At 41.2% G+C, this 18,566-nt stretch overlaps 1 protein-coding gene across 4 annotated transcripts in view; it reads right to left on the bottom strand.

Moving 5' to 3' along the window:
- akap9 (A kinase (PRKA) anchor protein 9) overlaps window positions 1-18,566 on the bottom strand; it is a 69,436-nt gene that overhangs the window by 32,199 nt on the left and 18,671 nt on the right. For all 4 annotated transcript variants that reach the window (XM_039605132.1, XM_039605135.1, XM_039605133.1 and 1 more), the window contains 16 exons: window positions 17,388-17,537; window positions 16,314-16,469; window positions 15,968-16,123; window positions 12,974-15,847; window positions 11,709-11,771; window positions 10,114-10,261; window positions 9,870-9,940; window positions 9,641-9,761; window positions 9,362-9,459; window positions 8,757-8,862; window positions 7,953-8,175; window positions 6,172-6,223; window positions 4,998-5,333; window positions 4,503-4,766; window positions 1,770-1,906; window positions 1,389-1,576 (listed from right to left, as the gene is read on the bottom strand). In XM_039605132.1, the coding sequence (XP_039461066.1) occupies window positions 1,389-1,576; window positions 1,770-1,906; window positions 4,503-4,766; window positions 4,998-5,333; window positions 6,172-6,223; window positions 7,953-8,175; window positions 8,757-8,862; window positions 9,362-9,459; window positions 9,641-9,761; window positions 9,870-9,940; window positions 10,114-10,261; window positions 11,709-11,771; window positions 12,974-15,847; window positions 15,968-16,123; window positions 16,314-16,469; window positions 17,388-17,537 (5,143 nt within the window). The remainder of the gene's footprint in view (window positions 1-1,388; window positions 1,577-1,769; window positions 1,907-4,502; window positions 4,767-4,997; window positions 5,334-6,171; window positions 6,224-7,952; window positions 8,176-8,756; window positions 8,863-9,361; window positions 9,460-9,640; window positions 9,762-9,869; window positions 9,941-10,113; window positions 10,262-11,708; window positions 11,772-12,973; window positions 15,848-15,967; window positions 16,124-16,313; window positions 16,470-17,387; window positions 17,538-18,566) is intronic.

Raw genomic sequence — 18,566 nt, 5'->3', positions numbered from 1 at the left:
ATGAATTAAAGTGGCACAAAAACACTTAAAGCGCTGTAGTTGCTGTGCAACACGGGGACACTTATGTGTGATGTTTTGTGACTTTTACAGGCATTTGTTGCTCAACTGTGTTTTAAATATGCTTTCATAAAAAAGGGGAGATGAGATAAAGTGCTGCCACGGTTGCATATATAAATGTCACACAGGTAGGTGATTCAGCAGCTCCAACTGTTTTGCATGAAAGCATGTGATAAGACCAACCCCGATCTACCGTGCATACACGACTGACTGGACTTTATGACCGATATCAGTCATGGCAAAACAAGCTTTTGAGAAAAGTTGTGCAATAAAAAAAAAAAAAAAGCCTTAATTGTTACGTTGAACACCTCCCAGATAAGCACAACAACACTTTTTTAAGATACTTTTTGGCTTTTTATTCCACTTTGACCTGGGCTGAAAATACCTGTAATCAGCAAAAGTCTCTGTTATAATAGGAATTTGTACAAAAGTGCCAAGAATGTCTTGTAATCTTCAGTGCCCGCTTTAGAGGTAATATTCCACCAAAAAAACAAAGTAAGAAGAACCGAGACAGGGTCTATACTCGCTTGTGGACTCAACAGACGGGTAGATGTTCTTATTACAATATTTCTCAGTCTGTTTGGAGAGTGCAGGCATACGGGCGGACATGTTTAGTGTCTGTGCAGTGACAACAACTTGAAATGGATGCATGATAAAGTCTAACACTGAACTTACGCCAGGTTAGCCAATTAATCATCTAACCTCTGATGTCCTATTGATGACCTGCAGGTCACCGATTACTATGAGCATGTTTTTTAGGAAGTATCAAAATAACAAATGAATCCAGGATCTAAAGGTAACATGAGCCGGTGTTATGCTTAGCCTCCATGGAGACATAACCCTCACCTTTAATCAACCATTTAGGTCAATCTAATACTTTTCTATCACCTCAATTATACGACCATCAGCACTGTTATCTGCATCTGATCGCATTAAATGTTGGCTTGACAACTTTTTCCACAGAAGGCGACATCTCCTTGTTCAGGCACATGGTACTGCATTTCCTATTGATGACAGAAGCAATTAAATTGCCACTACAGATGCTAAAATGACTGTGGATTTAGTGCCATTGCTATATTTTGTGTTTCGAGCGAGACTAATCAAATTTGAAATTCAAATCCAGAGTTTTAAAGAAATCTTAAGAAATGAATCAGTGTAGTTTTTGATGATGACTTTCATACTACAAGGTCAGCTACTATCAGCAGTATTTTCAGTCCAAACACATCATATAATCATATTTTTAAGTTTTACAGACTGCTCTTTCACTTGTTTGTTTTTGGCTAATAACGGGATTCAGTATTGAACTACTGCTGAATTTTGATGTTACTCACCTGTGTTATAAAGTCGGAGTGGCTCTGTATTGGCTGACTGTGTGGTGGAGTGGGGAAGTTGTGCTGCACCGGAAGCATCACGCAGACTCTGCATGTGGAGGCCCATCGTTTCCTCTGCTGCTGCTGTGGTCTTTAAGACTTCAACCAGCACCTGACTGAGCTTCATGTTGGCTTTACGCAACAGGTTTCTAAAAATCATCAGAAGATGAAGAGTTAGTACCAAACTCATTAAAAAAAAAAAACAAACTGAAGAGGTGTTCACATGTGAACAACTGGATAGATAAATATGTGTGCGGCACTCAGTCAACAGGTTATCATAAAAACAAACTGAGCATCTGTCCACACAACAGTGATGTGTTGAAAGTATGAATGCAGAGGTACCTCTCAGCCTCTTTATCAGAAGAATCTTCGTCGTCCTGCGAAGACCGTTTGCGTTCATCAGCTTTCGTTGTTCCCGACCCGCCTGGATCGCCGTCGTCCTCGGCTTCTCCATCACCGCCATCTTCCTTCTTTAAGGGCTGGACGGGCAGCAGAGAAAACACAGACAGCAGCCCCGTCATTGCAAAGTTTCGGCCGCGTAAACACTCCTGAAAACTCTCGACAGCAGCGGAGAGCGTGCTGAGCGTGCGCAACCATTAGTAAAAGTGAATTCAAATCAGGCCCAGCAAGGCGCACATAGACACACTGGCCTTTTTACGAGCGCACACAAAGACACACTTTAACTCCCTTGGAGCTGAGAGAAACACTACTATCTTTGTGCTGCTATGGCAACAGGTGCACCTGAGGCACAAAGACTGGCAGAGGCAATAGCTCCACCTCCTGGAAGAGCAGCAGTAATGCAAAGTTTATCCCATCGTTGCCCCCAAACAAACAGTTTATGGGATCAGTTTACTAGTTTGCTCAAATCATAAGTGACAAACCAAAATAAGTAAATAGTTGGAGACATCATCTTACTGCAAAACTGCTAACTAATGTGGATCCAGACATTCTACTGGACTGATTACATACCAGGTGTTAATGTACTTTGCAATACAAGCGGTAGTTCTTTCAACTTTTTCAGCACATGTTTTGCATGCTACTATTTCCTAATATTCTTTAGTAAGAACACAACACTGCACACTGGGACACCCAAAAACAGGAAAATGCATTTAAGGTTTAAATGAGACAGTGAAACCAAGGTCAGACTGTGAATGTCTGTGGTTTGTTGTAGAATATGCAAACTACCTTAGTCATGTTATTTCTGAGTATTACAAAAACAAATACAAAGGGATTTTTTAAATTATTTTCCTAAATGGAACCACAAACAACTAACTCTAACAAAGCTGCTTTAACAAGTAATTGTACAATGTCTCGGTCACTCCAGGGAAAACGCTGCTTGGAGACAACAGCACAACCAGAGCTATTGCTACCTTGTGTAATGAATTTGAAAATCTGTTGCCACCTATAGAAATTCACATTAGCTAATTGCATTCAGTCCAGTCAAAACCTTTTAGATATGAAACAGAGACTCAGATGGTTTAATTTCAAACCCCCTCCTTCCCCCAGAAAAACAGGCAGTTGCTGCTTTTAAATAGGACTACAACCAGAACATAACCAGGGTAACCAGCTGAGTGTGGCAGACTTGTCTACTTTTCTAAATTACCCAGAAATTATTTGCAAATGTTCACTCTGTCTGAGAGTGATTGCAGTCAGCCTGAGCCAGACCGACTGTTTGGAGGCAAAACGGCTCAACTTTTGATTGTAATTGCCATGCAATCAGAAGCGGTCAACCAAACGCTACGGGTATTGCACACTCAACGTCTGAGTAGTCAGCTAGTTTGTAATTAGTCTCTAATAGCAAAAAAACTAGATAGTAACTGATTTTTTCTAGTTGTGACGAGGTTGATATTTTTCCAATTTCAGTCAGACTCTGGCTGAACCAGGGATCTCTTTTGCACATAAAGAATATATTGATACAATAAACAACTGATAAATATGCATTAATCTATAAGATTTTATATTTTGTGAACTTTGTAATATATTGTATTATTTAATTTTGTTTATTTAGTTACTGTTCTAATTGTCTTGGAGCAAATGTAACCACATAATTTCTTTATTGATTTAGTGATTAATAAAGTATTCTGATTCTGAAAATTGTACTTTTGAGATTAAACTGAAAGCTTCAGCATCACAGTTTGTAAACTAGACCAACTGTATGTTCTTAGGCTAGATTTGCCTCTATCAAAAAAAAATTAAAAAAAATTAATATTTTTTTGCTATTTATTTCTGTGGATCATTAAGATGTGGATCATTTCCACATCTTACTTTAACTCCGGGTCTTTGCAGAGACATTTTCAAAGTAAATAGCATAATACATATGAATAATTTAAGACTGTCCACTGAAAGCTCAGATGCATTTTTCTCATCATTACAGTTATTTTAAACCACTTACTGTTGTGCAGGAACTTTTTTTTTTTTTTTTTTTTAAGTATTAGTAGTTGTTTTTTTTAGTATACTATATTAGAGAGTGGGCTGGAGTAACTCATACCACAAGGAAAACTCAAAGTGACAGCCTCTGCTATCACATAGTTAAAGCTTAATCATGCAGTAAATGGCTGGTGAAGGCAGGAGGAGCGCTTTGAAAAATAACATTATACTCAATCAGCACATGGAAATCAGGGCACGCAGGGTAGATAGTTGATGAAACTTTACAAATTTCATAAATTACAGCATCATTTGACTAAAATACTTAAAAACTATTTTTTTAATGAAGTAGGTGTGTGTATGCAAAATGTTAAACTATATTATAATACAGAACCAAACTGCTTCCCCCACATTATTGATTAAAGTTCTGCATATAAAAAAATCCCAGATTGAGGAACAAAATTCAAGCTCATAGTTCTCAGGTAAGAGCAGCCAAAAAGCAATACTACTCTTACTACTTAAAAAAATAAATGATATACAAATTAGATTCAACCCAATAGACGCAACACCTGAACTGTGACATGGTACATCTTAAAATTAATGACAGGAGCAAATAAGTCAGTCAGAGGGAATAAATGCATGTGTGATATTGGTTGAAAGTGGAGAACAGATGCATGCATTGCATGTGACAGCTGAGTAGATGACACTGACCTGCTCAGGTCCTGATTTTGCAAATTTCTGCAGCTCCTCCTTTAACTTTCTAATCTCAGTGTCCCTCTCTTCGAGCTCCCTCTCAACTTCTTCCAGCCTGCCGCCTGCAGTGAGGGAATCTCTGGGAGTCGGCTCCTCTTTCTCCCCGTCCTCCAGTGCCTCGTCCGACTGGGTCTGCATGGAGGAGCTTGTCTGACGGGCACGCTTGTTGATTCGAGCCAGCTCAGTCTGCTGTGCAAACTCCACAGACATCTGAACTATAGCCTAAAAAACAAAAACAAAAAAACCCATGGGTCCAAAGACATTTTCTTCATGATTTTGTCTAATGTGAGACACAATGGAGATCTAAAAGATTCATTTTTGGGGTCCCCAAACTATACTATAAACGTTCACAACCTGAGGATCAAGCCTCTGAAAACGAGATCACACCAGTTGATCTCAGTGGCTTTCTCGACCTGATGTTTGCACAAAAACTCATAATACATGTCCACATACCCTGGCGACTTCCTCCTCCACTCTCTCCCGGTGTTGCTTCTCTTCCACAGGGACCTGCGCGGCTACCCCGAGGCTCTCGGTGGAGCTTCCAGCACCGCTGATCCCGTTGAGATCCTGCTCTCTCTCTCCTCTATCTCCCGGTCTCCCCTCCTGTTCCCTTTCTTCTCTCAGTTGCCTCAGCTCATTGCTGTGCTGTTCTTTGAGAGCAGCGACTTCTTGGAGGTACTTGTGATAGAGCGCTTTCCTCAGTGCCTGCAGCTGTGCTGTCAGGCCTGCAGACCTGACAGATCGGGACAGCTCCACATCTTCCTCTGACAAATCCTCCCCACTCAGCTCCTAAAAAGAGTGAAAGAAGTCAAAAAGTGTACAACAGCAGCAGTGTGTTAAAACGAAGCAAGCTGTGAAGATTTGAGTAATAAAAGTTCCTTAAGACGGTTCCTGAAATAACCAGCTCCTCTAGTTAAGCTCCCCCCATCCTTCATCCACTGCTAAATACAGCATTTTGTTCTCCCTGCCTCCCAGACATGATAAAGAGATAAAGCGATGTCTTGCGTTACAATACAGAAACACTTCCCACTAACACACTACCACTCTGTCTTGTGATGAGACATTCCTTGTCTATTTCACAGTCATTCGCCTTCCTTGCCGCCTTGCTGCAAGCTAGACCCTTCAAATCAAAACATACAACGTCGGAAAGTGCCAGATTTTTTCCTCAGTTTATCCCCACTTCTGTCAATCTTCCTCTCTCATCTCTGTGTGAGGATGTAAGAGCCTGAAAACATGAGCCGTGCAGTTTTGAGGTCAGAGGGAGTAAGAACGACAAACTGAGGAAAGAGAGAAGTTGAAATGGCTTAAATGGACCGCAGTTCATTCACGCAAGACAGAATCCTCCTTTCATGCAGCCACCAAAACTAGAATATGCCCGCTTGGTTAAAACGGCGTTATGCAACGTCCGGCCCCTTTTAATCGTTAGATATAGGACTAACTCTCGATGCTGGTTGTGGAATTGAGGCGGGGGATTTAGGGCACGTTTTACCCTGAAGGCTTCAACTGTTCCCTCCTATCCACCCTTACTGTCATAGCATCTTAATGCAAGTTCATATTTCAGCTTGTATTACGATATGCTGCGTGTGACGTGGAAGACTTAGGAAGAGGAAAAGTGGGGAAACCAAACCTTTAGTTCCTCTCTGTGCTCCTCCATCCTCTCAGAGCCGGACTCTGGAACACTGGAGAGGCAGAAAGATAAAATGTAAAGTCAGCATCGACTGTGACGTAAAACAAGTTTAGAAGTTTACCCACTCAGCTGTCATTCTTAAAGATGAGCACCTCTGAGACAAAAAAAACAAAAAAGGGGTATTCACTGCACTGTTCAGATAAAAAAAAAAATAGTAACGAGGGAGACCCGTCAACTCAAGTGGCTCAAGAGTTGGGAGTTCGCCTTGTAATCGGAAGGTTGCCGGTTCGAGCCCTGGCTTGGACAGTCTCGGTCATTGTGTCCTTGGACAAGACACTTCACCCGTTGCCTACTGGTGGTGGTCAGAGGGCCCGGTGGCGCCAGTGTCTGGCAGCCTCGCCTCTGTCAGTGTGCCCCAGGGTGGCTGTGGCTACAATGTAGCTTGCCATCACCAGTGTGTGAATGTGTGTGTGAATGGGTGGATGACTGGATGTGTAAAGCGCTTTGGGGTCCTTAGGGACTTTTAAAGCGCTATACAAATACAGACCATTTACATTATTATTGAGCCGCATGCTTTATCTATCATCTATCATTTCACACAAACGTTGTGTCTTTGTCCAAAAATGTATGTAAATGATCTTTTCAATAATTAATAATGAGGCTAACAGATTAAAAAAAAACAAACAAATTTAAATATGCTGCAACTCATCATTTTCACTTTTTAAAAAAAGGTTTATAAGAAGTTCATTAAGTCAAACGCTGCTGATGTAAATTTACTATTTATTTTAAAATAATGTTTAGAAACAAAAAAAACAAATACTGAGTGCAACTCTGGAGTAATTTAATTAAAGATATATATGTAAGAATAATTTACTTGGATATAAAATTGTGACCGAATTCCACACCTCTGGAAATCTTTTATTAGACTTTATTAGAAAACAAGCTTATATTTACAGTCTCAAACAGTGGAGGGCAGCAGCGTCTTAGTTATAAAAGAAAAAGGAAGAAAGAAAGAAAGACTGCTTTCATGCATTAAAAATATATAAATGTGTATTTAGTTTATTATATCTCTAACTCAAAGTATGTAGGAAGTATGAGCTAGCACATAAAGGCTAACTTTACTGCCCTGGTAACCAAAAGCTGGATGAGTGAAAAAGGATTGATGGAAGACACAGGATATATACAGTTCAGAGATCACGTTTGAGATACAACTGCTTATAATTTGGCCACAAGTTTATTTAATTAAAGAAAATAGCACTTAGCGTGTGGATTTCTTTTTTTATTGCCTCCCTTCTCTCTGAAAACCACATGTAAAGGCTGACAAGGTACTTCCACATGTTTGTGGGCGGCCTAGTGAATATTTCATTAGTTAAGGCTTTGTTGTCAACTGAAGTGGGTCAGGTAGCTTCCACGTGCTGCACAGGATGTGCACACCAGCTTGTGTTTGAAGTTATCTTTAGTACAGTCACTCATGTCACTTTGTGTATGTCAAATCTGAACAGAAAAACACGGCCAACTGAGCATTAAAATGAGTCCGTGTGTTTAAGCGTGAACACGAGATGGTATCAGCGCAGCTTCAGTCCTGTTTAAAAACTAAAGTCTCACATGACACAACAACGGAGTGTAAAGTCATCTATAAAAATGAATTTTTGGGTTTGAAGTGTTTTACAGTTTTTTTCCCCAGTGGAAAATATCTTATGACTTGTTATCTGTGCAAGTTTTCTTCACAAACGAATTTGTCTTAAAACGCGTATAAACATTTCTATAGGGCCTCGCTTCACCTGTATTGGGTGGTGACCTCCTGCAGTCGCTGCTGCAGCATGAAGAGCTCTGTTGCGTATCGCTCCTCCGTCTCTGTGGCCTGCTGCTGGTAGTGAGCTCTGAGACGCTCCATCTCTTGCCTGTGACTCTCCTCCAGCCGCAGCTGCTTCTCCTTGGCCTCGGCCTTCAGCCTCTGCAACTCCATGGTAAGGGAGGCAGATGCATCGGGCAGCTCCTCCAGATCTAATCGATACAGAGGTGAAATTTGAAACTAGAAAGCATCAGAGATTTAAATTGATTAGAAGATACTTTTATGTCTGTTCTGGGAATGCAGCCTGCTGCAGTGCCAAAAGCCTACATGCATATATCTAGCAAGAAATGAACGAGCAGAGTAATAACTTAGTCACAATAACATTTACAGGTAAAAGATAAACTAAATATTTCTGGACAGAAGAGTCAAAACGTTGTTTTGCTGTTTACTGCATTGCATTTGCATTCTTTTATACACGTTTGAGAAACAGTCTGAATACAAAGCAGTTCATGCAAAAATTAAAAATGCACCATGCAAACAGCACACCAGCTCAAAGTATGAGGGACCTTCTGGGCACAACAACCATCACACACTTCAACAGCACAACTCTGCAACACTTTAAAGCCTGCAGCTGCAGACAGCTTACAAGAGAACTAATAATAGTGATCCTAAACCTGGGATCTTTAAGATTTATTATTATTATTATTACTACAAACTTACATGAGCTTTTACACAGTAGCTTGACATATAATAGCGTTTAATTTTTTATCAGAAAAATGAACTCCAGATTTACCTTTGCTTGCTGAGGGGCTTAAAGAGGTGACCTGTTCTCGGAGAGCAGAGATCTCCTTCTCACTGTTGTTCTTCAGCTCATTGAACGCCGTCTGCAGTTCATTCATCTGGAAAACAACAGATTTAGTGGTGCTCTTCCATGCATATTTTAATCTTTACTGCTCCTCAAAACAAACAGTTCAGAGCTATAAAATATTATTTCCCATATAGAATAATTGCTATAGCAAAACATTTTACTTTCCAGTTTTATACTAACATAAAATGATACAGCACAATTCATGCACTGATGCATGCAGTCCAACCTGCTACTGCCAATGAAACTTCATAAACAGAAAGCAGAACATGTTTCCAAAAACAGCATTTTGTTGTTTTTTTTTTAAACACTCCACTAATTTTTTTTAACCTTTTCCAGCCACTTGCTGTACTTTGATCCATAGATGGTGAAAAACTCAAAATTAATTCTCATTATTTCTGCTGTGAGCATATTCAAATATTTGATATTGAAATATTTGATTGTGGTAAAATAAAAACTCAAAGCTTAGCTGGAATTAGCTTGTAGTGTGGAACTGAAGCACAGCTTGTGGCTGCAGGTGAGTAAGTTTCTACCTTGTTCCCATCGTCTCTCAGCAGAGCCTGGAGCTGTGAGAGTCGACGATGTTCCTGCTCAATCCTCTCTCTGACCTGCTGAAGCTCTCTGTAAAGCTCTAAAAATAAAAAGAACGAAAAATAAAAAGAAGGGTAACATTTTGTTTTTGTATCTGAGTGTGCACCTGCAGCATTTAGTAGCTACACAGTAATTAACGGTGACCCCGTGGTGTTGCATTCAGGAGACCCATGTGTTTTAAACAAATATTGCATGTAATAATGTACTCATTAAAAGCGTACCTCTGGCCTCCAGGATAATGGAGGTGGAGTCACTAGTTACTGGTCGTTCCTCTGAAGTGAGCGGCTTGCTCTCTGCATCGACGCTCACCAAAAACTTTTCACCAAAGATTTTTCGAAAAGACTGAAAAGAGACAAAGACCGTGCTGAGTGAGATGATAACAAAGCACCACACTTTAAAAAAAAGAAGAAAAGGATTCACCAAATTCAAATATTATTTCTTAGTAATTACCAGAATAATCGCAGTGCATTCTTCAGACACAGCTTGCATCACATCCTGGTATTTGAAGCTTTTTTGTTCATCTAAGAAAAACAAGCACAAAAATGATGTAGGTAATATAAAATCATACAGGTTTTGATGTATAACTATAAGCAGGCAGTATTAAAAAAAAATCGTGGAGGACACATGAGCCCGTCAGATTGCTGCTCTGCTTTGCCATAAGCAGAGATGCACACAAAGCTCTCCATCTGCTCACCCTGCGCACCGCGATCTTTCAGGTCCTGCAGCTGCAGCTCCAGAGAGCGTGTGCGGGCATCGGTCTCCTCCTGCAGCAGCTCAAACTGGGCGGCGTGGATCTGAGATAGGCTAATGCGCTGGGCCTCCATTTGCAACCTGCACTCACCCTTAAAACAGGAGAGGAGATCATCTCATCAACATCAAATAACCCATAATGGGGTGTGTCTTTTCATACAGATATTCAGTATATGTATGCTATTAAATATATATACACACACAAGTACAGCAATATGATATAGATAAAATGCAAAAAAAAAGATAATTAAATATAATCACATATCAGTTATAATTGACCACAAATTAAATTATGCAGAATAGTACATCAATGTGATAAACAGAAGACATAAATTATTAAATAACACAACGCCAGCAATCATATTTGTTTGGCGGAGCCGTGATACAAGCCATCTGTGTTTAGGATGTGAGGTCTGCTATTATCACTTCTTTAACGAGCAGCAAAAGGCCCACGGTGAGGCTTCTCCCTCTAATTATGCATCGTGCATTAGCACAAACTCATTATGGTTACACACTTGTGAACCTGCGATTCTGTTACCTTTGATGTCAAACGTTTTAAAGTGCACTCTACATTCTGAACAGGGTGTACTTAAGTGACACCATCTCCCCGTTCGCGCTACACCTGACGGATGCAGAGCACACTCTTTTCAAACCTGTAGCTATGCAGATGCTGCTGCTTAAAAACATGCAGATGAGAGATGGTCAGTGCCTAACAAGCAGATGGCAGCTGTGCTATGATGTGACGCTGCTACACGTAACAAAAATAATCTTTTAAAAATTGCTTCTGTGGTAAAAATGACATATTTTTACTCCAAATACTGAAAAAGGAAAAGCTCAAATATATAAAATAATTCCCAGATTTGTTTTTAAGAGACTTGCTAAAGTGGGAATGGAGTGGTTTTATTTATTTATTTTTATTAAGGAGTAGTCTACAGTCTAGTTCCTAATGTTAAACTGAGGTTTTTAGATGTTTACAGAGATTTTAGGAGCATATTTTTTTTGCACAGAAACCTGCACACTTTGTTAGCTTCTCTCTTCAGCAACCGCCTCAGGGTGCTGTCAAGGATTATCCCCAGCTGCTCCCTGACATCAAGGACCATTTTTCTTTGAGAAACAGACTCCCCCCCCCCCCGCCCCTACTGTATTCCTTACAGCATGCTTTTCCTCTGATGACAATTTTTATTTTCAATTTTTTGTGAGGCCCTCTGATACGACTGCTGATGGAGTTTATTTTTTATTTTGCCTGGTGAAAGCTTTCTGCCTACACAACAAGCACATCTACTTGATAATTTGAGGCACGTCGAGTGTGGAAATGATCAAATCTCGTTGCCTGTACCTACTCATGAACAGGAGGAATTTATTCATCCTTTTTAAAAAAAAATCTAATGGGTGTAGGATAAAAGCACAGGTTGCACTGTACTGCAGCTGTATGAGCGGTTTGTTCTTTTAAAAAAATATTTTGACCTTTGCATCGCACTGTTTGATGCATCAAAGCAACTGAAAACCAAAAGGCAGGATGTGAGCTTAAGTGACATTTACATGTTCGGTCGGCTCTCCCTCGACAGCGTGCTCCGAGCCGCCGGTCAACCCATGTCCGCTCACCTAAAGAAGCAAGCAGAGTAAACATATTGTAGTTTTTAAAGCTGATATTTTCCCACAAGCGCTCACAAATAAGACAGCGATGAACAGAAAGGTAAGTTGCACTGCTATGGATCACTTCCTGAGTGGGAGCATGGAGTACATCTAGTAACTCTTTCCTAAAAGTGTCCACTACACTTTACAATGGGATGTAGGGATTTTATAATCTCCTGTTTCACCCAGCATTAACTCTACGCAGAACATCAGTAAAGTCCTTTAAATAGAAATGTGGCTCTTACACCGCAAATCACCTACATATCTACTCAAGTAAAACTTTAAAGTGCTGCGTTAGATTTTTAACCCTTGCTTTTTCTGTATTTTTGAGGTTTTGCATGTTTGGCTTTTCCAACCCAGGAGGTGAGAGAAACTAATGACGAGGCACAGATGTGAAAATGGCAGACAGACACCGTACACGATCTTTTTGTACTCTTTGTGCATTTGTGACACAGCTTGAAGTGACACAGACACAGAAGTGACTGGGTTAAAATGGCTTCTCACCTCAAACCCTTCACTCCCTGCAGGATGGAAAGAAACTAGAATGTACACATTTCTGCACAACGGCAATGATTCAAAGCTATCAGAAGACTCGCTGACTGCTTTTCTTCCCCATTTCCAGCCATTTTAAAAAGCAACATTATTACACTGAGTTTGAGGAGGAGCTGATTATAAATATTGAATAGCGCCTCTTTAAAAAGTAGAAATGAGCAGAATATCAATGGACACTTCAATGCAACATGCAGGCTGTATTGAGCGTGCATATTTCCCACAATTACCTCGCTGAATGGTCTGCTTACTTGAAACTGTATCTTTCAGCACAGCAGCCTGACTATGTTGCTCAGTGCTACCTTTCAGAGCAAGCCTGAAGGCAATCTGCAATCATAACTGTTTCTCACTAGAGAGAAAAATATGTCAGCGCAGAAACGCTTCAGTCACATTCTCTTCAATATTTCAGCAAGATCTGGCTACGAATAGACAATCAGCACATTTTTTTTTACAAAGCTAATAACAATAATAATAATAACAGTAATAACACCAAGTACCCCAGCATTAATTGTGATGCAGATTTAACTCTTTTCACAAGCTCTGTCATCATTTAGACATATACTGTAAAAAAGGCAAAGGAAAACAGTAGCAGCGTGCTGCAGCAGATACATGTGAGTGCCTACCTCTCTGCTGATGTAGCCTCTGCCTCCGTCTCCCTGGTATCCGTCAGTGGAGTCCTCCTTACCGGCCCCCTCTCCTGAACGAGACGCAACCTGGCTCTCCATCTGAGGCTGCATCTCATCCTCTGCAGCACTTTTAGCTCTCTCTTCCTCAGTCGCTGCCTCCTCTTTCTCCTCCTCTTGTCTTTCTTCTCTGCTTTCTGAAAGAGCTGAGCCCACTTTGCGCTCCTGCTTCGACCTCTGCCGCCGCTTGCGCCTGCTTGACCCTGAGCCTGAGGATTTCTGCGGGGAGGATCGTCCTTCAACAGGTCCCTCCCCCGAGGACTGCACCGCTGCTGGGGACGGAGTCTGTGAGAGCCTGTGGAGCTCCAGAGTCTGCCGAATGGCGTCTCGCTCGTGTTCAGCTGCCTGTAAGAGGGACTGAAGAGCCTTGATCTCTTCCTGCAGAGACTGAATCTGAATGTGATGATCCACCGAAGAACAAACTGGCTCAAGAGCTGCCTCATCTTCCTGGAGCTTAGCTTTTCTCTGGGCATCCTGCCCTCTTATCTGCTCTGTCGTAATCTCCTGCTTCTTTTCCAGTTCCTTCTCTAGGATTTCATTTCGGGCAATGACCTCCGAGTTTTCTCGTCTCACTTTCATCAGCTCTTCTTCCAGTTGTCCCACTTTGCTCTCTGTAAACATTAATTGCTCTGTAACTTCAGAAAGCCTTCCAGTCAGGCTTTCCTTCTCACTCAAAGTAACATTAAGCTTCTCCATTAGTTCAGTAGAGTGTTTTTCAATCACAGCTTTATCAGTTGTGTCCTCCATGTTGCTGCTCTCCTCCAGCTCTCGAATCTGTGACTGAAGGCTGGCAATTTTTGCCTCAAATTCAAGCGTCTCCTTCCGTGTCCTCTCTTCCAGCTGCGTCTTTGCCTCAATGAGACACTTGTACTCTTCCTTCAGCTCCTGATAATTGACCTCGAAATTCTTTTCAGCAAAAGAGAAAGTAGTCCTCTGCTTTTCTACTTCTTCCCTAAGCTCAGCTACTTGTTGCTGGATTTGATTGTTCTCTGCCGTGAGTCTCTCAATTTTCGTGATTTTTGAGCTAATCTCTTCTTTCAAAGTGTTATTTGATTGGATCAGCGTCTCCTTTTCCTGTTCATGCTCTTTAAGCTTGTTCTCCCAGTGCTGTTCTCGCTCTTTTGCCTGGTTTTCAAGTACGTCCGTCTTTTTTAGTATTGTCTGAATTTCAGTTTCCATTCTTGCTCGTTCTTCTCTGCCCTTTCTGAGTTCCTCAAGCTCGACCTGGAGCTCTTGGAGCTGCTGGACTAGCTCGTCTGTTTTAGAGCTGTGCAAAGCCATCTTCAGGTCTTCTTTGAGTCCGAGAATCTGGTGCAAAAGATCATCCCGCTCTGTGGCAAATTCTGCTTTCTCCCTTTGTAACAATCGCACTTCTTCTTCATAATCAGTGCGCAGCTCATCCAGCACTTTCTCGTGTTTGATAGCAGCTTCATTGAGAAGGTTTTCTGTGTTTAAGAAGTTCTCTCTTTGCAAGTCTTCCCTAAGATTGGTGAGCTCTTCTTCATGACTAAACAGAAGCTGGGTCCTCAGTCGTTCCAGCTCTGCTTCCTGTGACTCTGCCATGCGGTCCAGCACAGCATCCTTTTCCCTCTCCATCATCTCCAGCTTAATCTTGTAATTGGTTATTTCAGATTCATGTTTAGTTTCAGCTTCTTGTGCGGCTTCCTGAGCAGCAGACAGCTCACTCCTCAGATTGTCAATGGTCTCTTGGAGCTGCTGCAGCTCAACTTGTTGGCTTTCCTGAGAGAGAAGACTGTGGGATACCTGCTCCACTTTGTCGTTAGCTAAATGCAGCTCTTGAAGAAGACCATCCACCCTGGCCTGCAGGCTGACCTTCTGTCTGGCTACTTCGCTTAGCTCATGTCTGGCTTTTTCGTGCATAGATTGAAACTGCTCTAAAGTTTCTTGGAGCTCCCTAATCTTAGCATTAAGTGCACCCACCTCAGCAGCGCTGCCAGTGGGAGTTTGGGACAGTTGTTGCGCTTTTAGAAGCTCAAGCTCTGCGTGATGTTGCTCAGTCATTTGCTGCACTCTCGCTACATGCTGCAAATTAAGCTCCTGCTTCATCTGGACAATTTGCTGGCCGTACATCTCGTCCAGCTCCGCTCTGAGAAGCTCCAGCTTCCTCTCGGTCTCTTCCTGCATTTTTTGAACGGTGTCACTCTCAGACATGCTGCCCCGATGACAACGCTTCTGCAGATCTTCGACTGTGCCCATGAGCTGCATGATTTCATTAGATGACATTCGCTCTTTCTGTCTGGAGGTCGCAAGTTCACCCTTACAAATTTCTAACTCCTTTTGCTCCGTCTCCAGTTGTAATTTACAACTCTCTACTTCATTTTTATAACTCTCCAAGTCAGACCTCGTGCTTTCCAACTCATCCAGACATTTTTCCAGCTCAGATTCCTTTGTAGCCATTCGCTGTTGGAGCTCGTGCAGATGTTTTTCGGAGGACTCCAGCTCATCTTCGAGCTGCGTAACGGAACAGTCACGTTCTGAAATGACTCTCTCCTTCTCTGCTATAATGAGATCTTTCTCATCTGACTGCGGAATAATATTCTCATCTGTAGTCCTTCCCACATGAGCAAGTTCATCTCTGAGCAGAGTCAGTGACCGCTCATGTTCTGTGATTATTGCAGTTTGCTCTGAAATTAATTGATTTTTCTCCCTCAGTGTTTGTGCAAAAGCCCCCTCTGCTGCTCTCAACTCTGTCAGTGACTGCTCCTGACTCGAAATAACGTTTTCTTGTTGAGAAATCAGCAAATCCTTTTCATTTATCCTTTGGATAAATGATTCTTCAGCTCTTCTCCCTGACTACAAAGACAATTACATCTTAGAAATGCTTGGGCTACATTTAAAAAACACACTGTGCAACCAATTTAATTAAACACAAAAATATTAACATGTAGCGTAACAGACAAGGCAACTTCTTACCAACTCCATCTCACTGATCTTCTCCTGGAGTTTTCTGACCTCAGCATTCATCTCGTCCAGCTGCTGTTGGTGCTGAACAAGCTGCTGCCGGGCCTGTAGAAGATCAGCTGCGGTGCTGCTGTGGCTCGTATTCCTCAGTGTCTCACCTGCCTGCAGCTGTGATTACCAGTCAGACAAGACAGTAGAAAAAATAATAAAGGGGAAAAACTCAGGTCCAGTTTATAAAGGTTATAAGACCACCTTACCACAAATATGTATTGCTTATTAGACTTACAAACAAAAGTATCATATTAAAAGTGTAAAAAGTACAGAACAGATAAACAGGTAAATATGAAAGTATTTTTACCTGCTGGAACTGAATTTGTAGTTTTTGGCTTTGCTCAGTCAGCTCCAAAAACTCTTTCATGATCTCGTCTTTCTCTTTACGGGCCTGCTGCAGGTTGGATGTGAGCTGGGTGATGATGCCATCTCGCTGCTTCAGTGCTGCTTCAAACTCCTGCAGCTATAAATTTAAAATGGAATTAAGTGAAATCATCAATTTACACAGCTTAACCGGTTAATACTCATATATATGACTGAAAAAAGAGATGAATGAGCTGGTGTTTGAAGCAATAAAAGGAAACGTACATATACAAGGTTGAACTATAGCGCTGCCAAGGACGTAAAGGTCAGAAATAAAAATATTCCCATCTTGATAACTCTAAACTCATTGTGAAACTGTTTAAATGTCAGGTGTGATTAAAAAGTTCTGACTCTATCAATTAAAAATAAATAGAAAAATTTTAAAAGGGCTTAAATTTAAAAAAAAAAAAAATCCCCCCAATGTCATCACTTTGTGCACCTTATGAAAATGTTCCATTATTACAAAAGTTTCCCTTCTGATCACTCTGGATTTGAGTACGGACCTCAAAATCGGCTTCTGAGTTTAATTGGTGGAGCTGCTGTACTTTGTTATGACCTAAAGCCTTGGAAAACTAAATGGAGTAGTAGCACACACTATGTGCACATGTGTCTGCCATCCTGGGATAATCAATAAATTACAGGAGACAATGTCAAGGCTTTCAAACAAGTGAATCTAATCTTCTTACATAATAACAAACAAGCCTATGAATCATTTTGATTAGTTTTTAGTTTAACTTACTAAAAAGCATCATCTCCTTTCTACGCATTCTCTCAATACACCGGCTAATGGACAGTGTAAGAGAAAGAAAACACATAACCCCTGTGTAATGAGGAAAAGAGGAAGACTACAGTGGAGATTCATGGATGTAGTGAAGGAGGGCATGCAGAGGGTTGGTGTGACAGAAAAGGATGCTGGGGATCAGGTGAGATGGAGGCAGACCATCCACTGTGGCGCCCCTAAAGGGAGCAGGGAGGAGAAGAAGAAGCAGAAGAAGAGCGTTGTGCTAAAAATGCTTACCTGCTGCATGCCTTCTGCACCAAACGCAGACCTGATTTCGTCAAGCTCTCGACTCAGCTCCTCCACTGCCCGCGTCTTGGCCTCTAGTGCATCCTCCAAATCCTGCCTTGTACCACCTTTTGTCACCTGTTGCAGGGACTCCACCTCGTCCTGAGCAGGAAAATACCATTAAGAACCAATATGGCATTCATAGGGATAGACGATAAGGTTTAAGAACAAGCTTAGCAGTTAGTCGCCACCAAATAGCAACAGCCTTCAAGTTAGATGAGATATAAGCAACATGAAAGCAAATGCACAAAATATAATGTATATTTATTACCTATTGAGGTTTTAAAGTATTGTTATTTAAAACAACACAGCCTTGAAACTTACTGTAAATGATACGTTTTACTGAATCGTAGAAAGGCTCAGAATTCGAATTAGATTAGGAGTTAATGAGGCGTGTATGAATATTTATAAGTTTCTACTGAGACCCATGTTTTTACGATGCTGCCTATAAGGGTTCATTTTTCCATCAGCTCCCTTCCTGACTAATCACTGCTCTACTTTCTGTGTTAAAAAGAATGAGAACTGAGCGCTGGTTTAGCTCACAGGTTGAGCAGGTGAGCATCTTACTCGATGCTAAACTTAGCAGCTTGGGTTCAACTTTGACCTGAAACCCTCTGCTGTGTGCCCCCTCCCACTCCGTCTCTCCACTTCACTGTACTAATAAAGGCAAAAAATAATAATTAAAAAAGGCACTTATCCTACACAAGCTTCAATGTAACCATTATCGACTGATATTATTTTTATCGATGAACAGCAGAAAAAGGCTTGCATGTAACCAGATCATCTGTCTCCATCTCATCCCATCCCTACCATCCTCCTCTATCACACGGACCCTCAACATGTTCTCCACTACATCCATGAATCTCTGTGGTCTTCCTCTTTCCCACTCCCAAATGCAATCTTCTGGTATGGAGAAGGTTCATCCCACAATAACTGTGATAGCTAAATGCTTTGATCTAAATTGATTTTTTTCCTCCCCTCCTTCAATTTCTTTGTCTGCCATATTTCAAAAGGCTGGATAACAAAACTCAGTCGTCAAACGCTTCAGATTTATTAACAATCACAAGAGGGACAATCAGATTTTCAGATCACGTCACTGTAATTAAACTTTTTTTTTTTGCTGAAAGAAAA

Source organism: Oreochromis aureus, linkage group 22 (genome assembly GCF_013358895.1).
Source record: "Oreochromis aureus strain Israel breed Guangdong linkage group 22, ZZ_aureus, whole genome shotgun sequence".
Classification (NCBI taxonomy): domain Eukaryota; kingdom Metazoa; phylum Chordata; class Actinopteri; order Cichliformes; family Cichlidae; genus Oreochromis; species Oreochromis aureus.
This window is presented reverse-complemented; position numbering and strand designations above follow the sequence as displayed.